At 40.5% G+C, this 12100-nt stretch overlaps 1 protein-coding gene across 2 annotated transcripts in view; it reads left to right on the plus strand.

The window, feature by feature from the left end:
- Nucleotides 1–4131: 4131 nt before the first annotated feature.
- Nucleotides 4132–12100, plus strand: part of LOC111141912 (ubiquitin conjugating enzyme E2 E3) — an 88763-nt gene continuing 80794 nt past the window's right edge. Inside the window, exons 1-3 of one of the 2 annotated variants that reach the window (XM_022494756.1) lie at nt 4132–4534; nt 5578–5796; nt 7584–7634. In XM_022494756.1, the coding sequence (XP_022350464.1) occupies nt 5603–5796; nt 7584–7634 (245 nt within the window). In that variant the 5' untranslated portion in view covers nt 4132–4534; nt 5578–5602. Of the gene's footprint in view, nt 4535–4760; nt 4948–5577; nt 5797–7583; nt 7635–12100 lie in introns of those variants that run through there. The other variant, XM_022494766.1, reaches the window with a different exon arrangement.

The following is a 12100-nucleotide window of genomic DNA, read 5'->3' on the forward strand; positions in this document are numbered from 1 at the left end:
ACTTTGAGTCATAGTTTTCATAGAATTGGACATTTCCAATTTTTCAATGTTATTTTTTCCACATTTAGAATGTTTCCTTAAGATACATTTCTTGAAATGGAGAAAGTTGGTTAAAGGACATGAACACTTTTAAGGTTCTTGACACAAACTTCCAAATTGCTTTTTAAAAGTACTAACCTTCACTGCTACTGGAAATGGACAAAAAGAAACTTTTTACCATTTTGTCCTCAGTGATTATAATCACTAAAAATTGTTTCTGTTGTTTTAATTAGTTTTAATTTTCCTTTTTTGATAACTAGCAAGGTTTGAGGTTCTTTTTTTTAATAAGGTTAAATAAATGTAGTTCTTTGAAAATTTTTCTGATCATGCTTTCACTCTAAGATGCTTATGTTTTATTTTCATGCATATGAGCTCTTTATGGAGTAAAGACATGAGACTTTTTGGTATTTACCCTCCTTCAGACTTATCTCAAAGGAGAAAAGCAAAATGATCTCTGAGTTTGGGATCCTGAAGTACTTGAAGTCAAACGGAGGCTTACACACCTTTCCATTTTCAGGGCCCAACCTAGGGTCTGGCAAACAGCAGGCTTTCCATCCATGACTCAAGGGAGGAACACACAGAGGTGAAGTGCGGTGCATTGGATTCTGGGGGTCCAGAGACGCTGAGACTGACAATGGTAAACATGACTTCTTAAACTAAGCCTGGACCAAGAAATGATTTCCTAGTAAACCCTCCATTTTTATCACTGGAAAGAAAAAATTCTATAGCCAGAGGGCAAAATGTTACAAGTAACTGGGTGGCATCTAAAACGGCATGAGAAAAAGAAAGGGGGTAAAATGAAGGGCTAGTGAATGGAAAGAAACAAAAGTATTCAGAAATCAACAAAACAAATTAAGTGTTGATTCTATATCCATTATGTTGTGAGGTATGTTATTACGGTGGGTTATTAAAAAAGATCAGGAGCCTCACCAAAGTTTATGTAATTCATCAATTCAGAAACTTCATAGGCAACTCAAATGATATATTCCTGTAAAATTATTGGTTATCACACATATACTTAAGTACACATATAACACTAAGACTCACTGGAAGGTTCAGGAGAGCAATCTCCCAAAATCAAGAATTCTGGGGTCTGCCTTCTCTGCTCTTATAGTGACAGGTCCCTTTTAGTCACAAAGTCTGGGGGGAAAAGGGAGAGAAGTAATTATGGCACTATCTGTTGCCATTGGATTTAGAATCTTTCTTTACTCCTGCCTCTCACAGTGTTGTGAGTGAGAAGCTGGCAGGACCCCATACCAACATGAAAAAAAACAGAAAACTGAGAGGAAACAACTTTTTTGTGGTAGCTGGTGTCTGCTTTGTGGTACTATTTTGAGGGGTCATATGGGAAAATTTTTATTACATACTTTATGGAATAATTTGTGTTAGGTCAAATTTATATGCCCTCAGGAGTACCTATAAAACAATGATCCCTAATTTCAAGGGTAGACATTGCAAAAACAAAGAGATAAAATAATTACAAAAAAAAGTTGTCTTGTGAGGAAAAACTTCATGTTAAAAAGAATCCATAATTCACAAGTTATTTCCGATGAAGATGGTGATATGATCTTACCTTGGAGATATATAGGTTGGAAAGAATCACTTGAATGATACCTTTAGTTAAGTGAATAAAGGCAGCTGGGTACCTAATATTTTGGGGGCAGGCCACTACTCTCCCTAACCTTAAGGACCTATTCATTCTCTTTATGGTGACTTTAACAATATGGTAAGTACAATTTATTAGACATCTATTATGTCAGGTACTTTGCCAAGAGTGTTAACTATATTATCACCTATGCATTCCTCCAAGCCTAGTTCACTGTTGTTTTACCCCACCCATGACTTATACCCCAAGCTGAATTAATAATGCCATTACTGATTAACTGATTTTTTTGATTAACTGATTATTAATAACATTCTACTCATCCTGTTCACTCCTTTAATGCAACACTTCTTTCCATAGCCTACATTTCTAACTATCCTGCTACCTACTGAATTTGATAAGACCAGTGCCCATGTTTTATTCCAATTTCCCAGCATCTGGTAGTTCCTAAGTACCATATTCTGTTGAGTGAATGTTAAGTGGAATTTCATGACTTCAAAATCATTGAAAAATTATGGAATTGCTGAGCAGGAGGGCACTTGGAACCTTTGCTATCTACAACCTTCTTTCACATATGAGAACTAAGTTAGAACAAGTAACTTGCCTGAGGTGACGTAAACCTGGTGGAATGACATTAGAATCCAGTTCCCTTGCTTTTCAGCCCAGTACAGATGCTAAGGAAATACAAGTAAATATCTTTATTTCCCAATCTCCTGGCCCCACCCAAATCCTATCAGCAATTGGCCTTTGGACCTTCAGGCTATTTCTACGACACATATTTTCTAAAAGAACCCACTTCTAAATACAGCTTTTCTTTCGAAGCTCCCCATTCCAAACAAAGCCCAAATTCCAAATTGGTTGGCTTGCACTGTAGCATCAGTGTAAAAGTTGAAAGGGGGAGGCTTCTGTCTATACTTCTACTAACAAGCTCTTTCCACAAGCACCCTTTGATTCACACAAATCAGAATGCTTTTCAACACACACCATGCTCTTTCCTCCCCATCTCTTGAGACCATGTTCAATGTTCCTTCTGACTAGGGTATCCTTCCTTCTTACCAGCCTGGTGAACTTTAACGATCTGTTCCCCCTCTGGACTGGGAGCTTCTGGCACAGAACAGAGAGAACTGGCTTTAGCCTCACACAGCATTTGGGTGGATTTTGTGTCCAGCACCTAGCAGCATAGCCCTCAATAAAGTTCACTGCATGATTCTGTTTGGAAAATTACAGAAATGTAACTTACTCTTCAGGGTTGTAAGCAACCGTTAAACAAAACTTTTCTGTTTAGAGGAAAAATAAGTAAATATGTTGGCTCATTAAGTCGTCTTCTCCTTCTTTTTTCCTTTTAGTCTGCTTCATCTGTTATGGCTGCCATTCTTACTCCCTCTGTGAACTGCACATTCTCCCAGCACCCCTGCCCCTGGACACTTGTGGGAGAGGAATCCACAAATTCCTCTGGGGCTCCATCAGTGGAACAAGTTCTCAGTAGCTGGAGGAGATCTGGGTTGCAAACAGGAAGTTTTCGTACTTCTGGCTACTTTGTGCCTGGGGCAAAAACTGCAGAGTCCACCTGGACACCGTAAAAGAGAATGACAGAACAAAAGTAACCTTCATTATCCTCATCTGAAGTTTTTTCTGTGTGGACATTCTGACCCAGTATCACTCGGGGCTTCTTTTACCAGAACTGTTGTCTAGCATGCCCATCAGAATAGCCCCGCAGGAGAGTCAGGTTTGAGCACCGCCCCCCAACTCCCTTCCTTCACTTTAAAAAATCTGGAGCAAGACATTTAAAATAATGTTTTGGATTTTTAAGTTTTTAAAGCATTCTGAAGGACTTCCCTTTGGAGGCTGAGGGCCAAAGAGAAGCAGAGATTGGTCCCCCACGTCTCTAAATCCTTTTTTCCTCTTTCAGTGCCCTAGACCCGATCTTGGCCCTTTGGCTCCAGGGGGGCAAGAGGCACCTTCCCTCCACGGGCGTGCCTGGCCTCGTCCACGACACCCATTAGTTTCCAGCCTTCTAGGGCATTGGGGGACTCCCGACCACGCGTCCACGGTCCTTGCCCAGGCGTAGGGGCCTCGGGGTCCACGCCGTCCCCAGCGCAGACAGAAAGGATGTGGCCAGCCCTGGGGATGACCTCGGCCAGCTCGCCCCTAAAGCACCCCGGCCACAGCCTGCGGGGCGGGTAGCCCAATGGGCAGCCTCGCTCCGGAGGCAGGCTCAGGCCGGAAGCCACCCCGCGGCACAGCGGCCCCACGAGACGGCGCCCGCGCCCCCGCCCTCTCCGGCACGGGCTCCACGGCCAAGGGCGGCAGGGGCCAGCCCGCTGGGTCCCCGCCGCGCTCTTTGTCCTGGCCGCGCGCGGGCGGACGCGTGCGCCCCCCGGGTGAAGGGAGGCGCGGAGAGAGCGCGCGAGAGCGCGCAGGGAGAGCTCGCGCCCGCCGAGCGCCGGGGGCGCGCGCCCCTCCGCCAGGCAAGCAGCGAGCACGCGCGCTGCCGCCGCGCCCGCCCCTCCCCCCGCGCTCGCCTCGGAACTTGCTGACTGCGCGGCCGGGAGGAGCCGAGCCGGGCGGCGGCGGCGGGAGGCCACAGCGCGCGGGGGTCTCCCGCGTCCCCTCCGCCTCGCCGAGAGCTCGCGCCCTCGCCCAGCCGAGCTCCTAACCCCCCTTTTTTCCGAAGGCGCTGGGCGGCGCCACCCTCCGGCCGGAGCCCGGCACTGCACAACCCCCTCCGACTTTCAATGTTCCACACTCCCCGGCCAGAGCCTCCTCGGCTTCTTTTTTTCCCTCCCCCCCCTTTCCCCCCCCAGCTGCCTCCATTTCCTTAAGGAAGGGTTTTTTTCTCTCTCCCTCCCCCACACCGTAGCGGCGCGCGAGCGGGCCGGGCGGGCGGCCGAGGTAAGCGGCGGGGCCGGGGGGCCGCGTGGGGGGGCGGCCGGGGCGGCGGCGGCGGCGGCGGCGGTGGGGGAGGGGGCGGGGGCGGGCAGCTTTGTTCGCGCCGGGCGCCCGCGCCGCCGGTGTCCGCGAGCCGCGGCGGGGCCGGCCGGGCTGTTCGCATCACTTGGCGCCCGGCGCGGCGAGCGCTGCCCGCGGCCCCCGCGCGGCCCTCCCCACAAAGGGCCGCGGAGCTGCGTGGCCGCCGCCGCCGGCCGCGGCTCGCCTCCGCGGGCGCGGAAATTTGTTGCACTTCTTGGGGCTTTGTTTGTTTGTTTTGCCTCTGATTATTTTTTTTCGTTATTTTGGACAAAATGTCGGTCCGTGATGTAAAAATTGAGCGAGGAACCTTGATGGCATTGGGAGCTTTGCAGAAGGTGCAGTTTGGATTCTGCTTTTCCCAGGGTGGCAGCTCGGTCTTGGCCGGATGAATCTTCGCTGCTGGCCGTGGAAACGGCTAGAGCAGCTTGTTAGTTGATTTTTAAATTCCTAAGTGTTGTATTTAAAGGCTTACGTGCACAGAGGAGGAATCGCCACCTTAAATAAGCATATGGGCGATTAACAGGGTATGTTTTCCTCTCGGAAAGGGAATTTGGTAGCTTTGACCAATGTCAGTGTGTAAATATTTAGACGTTATTAGTGACTTTTTAACATTTTTCAGCGAGATCTGTTATTTACAGTGTGTCATATGTTATTAATGCTCGTTGCCTAAGTTCCCTGGCAAATCTGTTTCATGCCTTCTGAGAAAGTAGACAATTGATAGATTGTCCAAGGGATGGAAAAAAATGTGAGTGGGTTTTCTAACTTGAGTTCGGTAAATCCTTGAACGCTGGCGTTGCGAGACACATCACCTCCCCTGTAACCTTGCTGTGTGATGAGATAAGTGTGAGCACTTTGAAGTGTTTTTCATTAAAATCCGACTTCAGGTGAATATCGAGAGAAGAAAATGCTATTGGTTTATTTCTTAGACTTAATGTTTCCTCCCCCCCTCCTTTTCTCTTTAAAAGTTTTCCAAGAAATAACTTCACCAAGATGTCCAGTGATAGGCAAAGGTCCGATGATGAGAGCCCCAGCACCAGCAGTGGTAGTTCAGATGCGGACCAGCGAGACCCAGCCGCTCCAGAGCCTGAAGAACAGGAAGAAAGAAAACCTTCTGCCACCCAGCAGAAGAAAAACACCAAACTCTCCAGCAAAACCACTGCTAAGTTATCCACTAGTGCTAAAAGGTAATGTGTCAAAGGATAAAGCACATTATCAGGTTGTCTTCCAAATGGTTGGACACTTTTGTTGGTTTTACAGAGCAGTGGCATTGGTTCAGAAATACTTCGTGATCACTTTTATTTGCACTTGAATGAGTTGTCATTCTTTAGATGGTATATAAGCCACCTCCCTGGAATTGTACTTTTAAGTGAACTTACTCTGTACTTTGGTAACTTCAGTAAGAGTGTCCTTGAGTAGAGCCTGGACTAACATTCTGACAGATTGTTTTAGGAGTTGGCAAGGAAAATTTGGTGAGCCCAAATTAGCTGGTACATTGAGGATGTTCCTTTTTATGAGTCATACTCTTCTTCATTGAAATTGACACTTCTAGAGATCAGCAGTGCTTCTCCATGAAACTTAATGATTAGAAATGATTGTTTGCTAGAAAATTTGTAAATTCAAGGCCTTGGCTATATTTGAAAGCAGGTTTAAAATTGTGCTCCAAATTTGCTTTCAGTTTTATAAACATGACTTGAAGTCATGCATCCCAGGTACTACTTTTTTGTAGTTAACTTATGGTTATGGCTTGTATTCTTGTGAATGCAAATAAAAAAGTAGCCATTTATGATTTGGGTGGCACTTGGCTATTGAAAACTTCATTATATTTGTGACTCTTCACTCTGAAACTTGTGGATATGCTTGACATGTTAACACTCAACAGCAGAAGAAACATATTTTGTTGGGTATATATGAAAGGTCATTTGTTTTCTGTTGATTTCTATTATTTTTGATGGCAAAAAAAAAAAAAGATTCTGTCAAGGGTCTCCACTGTAGTAGTAGAGGAATATCCATGAAATCTATTTAATTATATATCAAATATGTCTATAGCATTCGCCAATATTGACATTTTGTTGATTTTTATTGATCACAACTAAAGGAAAAGGAAAATACAAAAACTGTTCAAATATTGTATTCTGTAGTGATTTAGAAGTAATCTTATTTTTCTATGAACTTTCACCTTTATCAATAACCAAGTATTAATAATTTGAGAATGTTTTATTAAATAGCAGCAGTCTTTTAAATAATTTAGAGTCGTCCTCAATTTGCTGTAATCTTGCTGAGGAACATGTTAAACACATCTTAAGTTTTGAAAGCATTTTAAATTTGAATAAAATCAGAGAACTGCTTTTTTCCCCCTTAAATAGGCTGTCTATCTCATTATTTCTTTCCTCCCAGATTTATTCAATTTTAGGGCTGTAGTTAAGATTAAGGAAACAGAATTGGTTAAATAAGAATGTCAGAGTCCTTTAGAAGTTTTTCACTGATAAAGATGTTTGTAAATTTTAAACTTTTTTTGACATAAAATATTGTCAAAACTGTTAACATACTCATGTAATAACTTGTTAATTCTTACCTCTGTAAAAGTGACTTGAAGTCATTGTCAAATATTCTACTGCTTTCCCTCCTCCCTTTTTATCTCATTTGCATATAAGCTTGAAAAGAGAATTTCTTTGGTAAAAAGTGTTTTAAAATAGATTTTATATCCTTTATTGAGTACTAGTGGAGGACTAGTTCTCAGATCAGGTGTGAATGTCATACTTATTTACAGTAGCAAGTGAGAAAAAAGCTGCAAAGTTTCTGTTAAGGGATTTGGGTTATGCCTCTGAGAACAAAGAGGAAGCAGCCATGTTAGCATTACTGAAGGCAAAGCCAGCCTTGCATTTAACTGCATGGTGGTAGAGGGCAGTGTAATTCCCCGGTTATTCTGTAGACGATCTCAAATCCTTTTTGTCTGTTCTCATTTCGCTAACAGAATTCAGAAGGAGCTAGCTGAAATAACTCTTGATCCTCCTCCTAACTGCAGGTAAGAAACAAATTTTGTTGTTTTGATGACAAAATGTGGGAAAATAATCAAAAGATTAATGTATCGGCTCTGGGTATGTGTGCTGCAGAAGAAGCTACATTTGCTTCTCTTCAGCTTTGCAAGTGGATTAAATAAAAATTGTCTAAGGTGAATTAAACAAGTTTGGGGGAAGATACTCCTTAGCATGTATCATACATTTTAGATTTTTGAATATACCGATTTTGTGCTTCTTACTGAGATTAGTGTGAATGGTGCTGATTTTTGTTTTGTTGTAACATTTCTGTAGAGTGTTTTCTCAGAAGTACATTGCAGAAACTTCTAAAATTTTCTAAGCTTTAAAGTTACTGCTTATGTGCAATCTGAACTGACCTTCCAAATTTAGAAATTGCTGAATGTGGTGTTACAAAATGTAAATGCAGTAAACAAGAGTATAGTTTCTGTTTGATATATTCAGTAATGTGCCTTAAGGACAAATTTTATGTGCTAAGCTAATGCTTTTAGTTGTTTTCTAGAGAATGCATTGTTGAAATTATTTGCATTTTAATCAAATGTCTTAATTATTTGGGAAAATTCTTAATAATTTTGGTTCTTGAAATATGTCTATGAAAAGGAGTAAATGAATTGGAATTTGTAGGAGCAGTTCATTTCAGTGAAACTCAAATAGAGTAATTTAAAATTGTTGGTTGGTGTAAGGTGCATTAAAAAGTAACTGGTTGACAATTTTGTTTGTAAACGTTTTTTCAGTTGTCATACTTAGTGCTTTATTTTCAACAGTGACTTTATGGCTTCCAAAAATCATCAAACTCAGAAAAATAGTTTTGTAGATAATTTACATACAGATATGTGCTCAAGAGCGATAATGCCAGCTAGAAATAAGGCAGTGTTAAGGTTTGATATGAAGATGTTTTCTTGTCTTACCTGTGTTTTTGCTCTGAGTTCTGTTCACTTGTGATGATCAGACCTATCTCTGCAGTCTACTTGAGATATAATTGGGTTTAATTCAATTGCTTCTTGTGTGTATTAACCCGATCCTTAGATAAGGTGATCTGATCCTGATTTATTCAGCGAATTAACAGTTTTGCTCATATTTATGATCAGCTATTTAGTTGAAAAGGCAAACATGAATGTAAACTAATTTTAAACAGGTAGTGGTATGTCAGATTTCAAAGGATTAAGAGCTGTGCTGTCCAATAATGTCGAGACTAGCCACTTGTGGCTATTGACTGACCACTTTAGTTGTCCAAAATGAGATGTTCTCTAAAGGTAAAATACACATTGAATTTTGAAAATTTAGTCTGAAGAAAAAAATGTAAAACACCTTATTGATTTTTAAAAGTATGTATTACATGTTTAAATGATATGTTGGATATGTTTTTATATAGAATGTTTAAAAAAAAATTTTTTTTAACCATTTTAATATGGTTATTAGAAAATTTAAAATTATGTGTGTGACTTGTATTACATTTCTTTTGAACACTGCTGCTTCAGAGAATAAATAAATCAAAATATTCCTCCCAGCCTTCTCATTGGTGTGTCAAATCTGTAGCCATTTAGTGAGGTCAAGTTAAATTTGCTCTCTGGAAGAATCACTTAACTTGAGAGTGTATTCTGATATTTCCCTTTATAAAAGATACAAAGATCTGTCAATTCAATACTCTTTAATGTTTCAAAATTGCATGTAAGGTCAATCGTTTTTAAAGGTTGCTGTTGATTTTTTGCAAATGGCAAAAACTAGTGTACATGCATAAATCTAGAGAGCCCAATAGACAGTGTGTTGAATGCCCTTGGAGCAGTAGTGTAGTGTTGCAGTTGCTGAAGAAGTATGCTTTACGTGTTTAACCCAGGAGTGGTTGCACAAGGTCACTGAGGATTCATCCTGTAGTTGAAGTCGAATGTTTCTAGGAGGCAGAAAGTTTAACTTGTTTGTTTTTCTGTTTGTATGCCATATTTCATTTCAGTCCATGAAGTAATGCTTCAAATTTAGTGATCAGTGCAATAGCGAACCTGTGGTCTTGGGAACGATAACATGGACTGGATCATCTGTGCTTTCCCTGGTCACAACTTGGGATGATTGCAAACTTTTTCAAATTACATATTTCAGGGGCACTTGGGTGGCTCAGTGGGTTAAGCCTCTGCCTTGGGCTCAGGTCGTGATCTCAGGGTCCCGGGATCTAGTCCCGCATTGGGCTCTCTGCTTGGTGGGGAGTCTGTCTCCCCCCCCACCCCCGCCCCCTGCCTCTCTGCCTTCTTGTGGTCTCTGTCAAGTAAATAAAGAAAATCTTAAAAAACAAAACAAAACAAACAAACAAAAAAATTACATATTTCAGTTCTCTAGTTCTTTTAATATTTAAATTTCATTGTGGCTGTGTGACTAAAGAAAAAATAAACAGAAAATTATGAGTTTTAATAGGGAACTGGGAGAAGTTGTGTCTTAACTAGTTTGGGGATGGTCGTTTTCATATGTCTGATGTGTAAAATAGCCAGGTACTTTTGTGTCTTTTATTCTAAGTGTCAAGAAGTTTTTTTGGGTGGAAGATGATCTAGTTCTTGTCCTTGACAGGAATTTGGAATATTGTTTAGTGGAAGCATTTTAGGATTTTGAGAGCTAAATCTGAATTTGTGTTGTATTTTTACCTTCATATCAGATATGTGATAGATTGTGGTATTGTAATTCACAGGTGCATGGGTGAGAATTTTAGCTTTACAGTGATTGTACAGTTTAAATTTATTAATTTGTGTTATAATTTAAGATGGAAGTCTGTATTAATAAATTCTAAAATGTGTGAATTCATATTGTTTGAATCTGTGAAACCTAATACTTTTTTGACTTTGATGTTTGACTTCCATATGTAGCTAATTAATCAGAATTCCATTATGGTTTTGAAAATAATTTTTACAAGCTCATCAAAGTATGTGACAGATTTAATTCTTCCTTAGGGAAGAAATGTAAAGTATATCTGTGTACATTCAGGAAAAAGTTGATTGAAATACAACAAAACTCAGCAAAACCAAAATTACTCAGATGAGATTAAGAATTCTCTTAGATCCCTTACTCCCCTCCTGTGGTTTATTAATAAAATACCCTTTTTCTTATGTTATGTATTTCCTTATTATTATATAGCTGCATCTAATACGTATATACCACGAATGATCTTAGGATAGTCTTAACTTTGAATTAAGTGTGTGGCTTAAACAGGTTTGAATATATTTTGATAGTGATGATACTTCTTTTCCCAATAGTATAAAATTTGATAAAATGTTATTTCCAATGATTTGATGGCATTTCAGTTTTTAGGTCTTAAGAGTTCCTTATTAGGCCAGAGCATTCTATTTTTTTATAACTTTTTTTTAAAAGATGTTATTTGTCTATTTGACAGACAGAGATCACAAATAGGCAGAGAGGTGGGGGGGGGGGGGGAGCAGGCTCCCTGCCGAGCAGAGAGCTTGACCTGGGGCTCCATCCCAGGACCCTGGGATCATCACCTGAGCTGAAGGCAGAGGCTTTAACGCACTGAGTCACCCAGGTGCTCCAGGGCCAGAGCATTCTCAACATAGGAATTTAATATTTATGTAGTGGCTTTAATTTATATTGTTTACATACTGTATTCTAAATTATGGTATAAATATTTCGTACATCAGTGAGAATGAAGGAAAGTTGTGTTATGGGCATTTCCCTATATGTTTTTGGAGAAAGTGATTGACTAGAATTGTTGAGTAATAATTCTATTAAGACATTTACATTCCCACTGTTTCCCAGAGGGTGCCCTTGTCCTCTCACAGTAACCACTTATACAAGTGGCAAATGTTTAGGAAATTGTTGGATTTTTAACTCTACCTTTAATTCTTTCCATATATGAAAAGGCACAAATTTACACTTCTTAAACTATTCTTCAATATATTGAGATTAAAGAATCTGTGTTAAAGTTAGATATTCAGGAGCATTTGTACATAGTTTTTGGATGTGGGAAAGGCCTTCTCATTGGAGGGAGATGTAGTAGTATCAGGTTATTAACAGTATTAATAATGTGTGTGCTTGTAGAGCTGAAAGATACTATAATACTTGTAAATTTTGCTAACATCCTTCTTTTAAAAATAAAATTAATACAAGAAACAATTAAGTTCTATACCAGAAGCTGGCAACTCTTGTTTCCTCATAAACCTCTCATTGTCTAACTGTGGGTGAACTCTCCCTTGTGTGGGTTACCGCTGCTTGCCACCATTTTCTAGGGTAGACTAGAACTTTGCTGCTCATAGGGTGCTCTTCAGATCAGCAGTGTCTACATCACAGGTAAGATTGTTAGAAATGCAGAATCTTGCCTCTGCTGCAGAAATATTGAATCAGAAACTGAATTGCAGCAAGATTCCCAAGTGAATTGTATGTGTGTTAAGGTTTCAAAACATTGGTCTGGGTTCAAATCCCTGGTCTGCCTCTTATTAGTTGTATTATTTTAGATCAGTTAGGATAT

Source organism: Enhydra lutris, unplaced genomic scaffold (assembly GCF_002288905.1).
Source record: "Enhydra lutris kenyoni isolate GAN:26980312 unplaced genomic scaffold, ASM228890v2 scaffoldscaffold1, whole genome shotgun sequence".
NCBI classification, from domain to species: domain Eukaryota; kingdom Metazoa; phylum Chordata; class Mammalia; order Carnivora; family Mustelidae; genus Enhydra; species Enhydra lutris.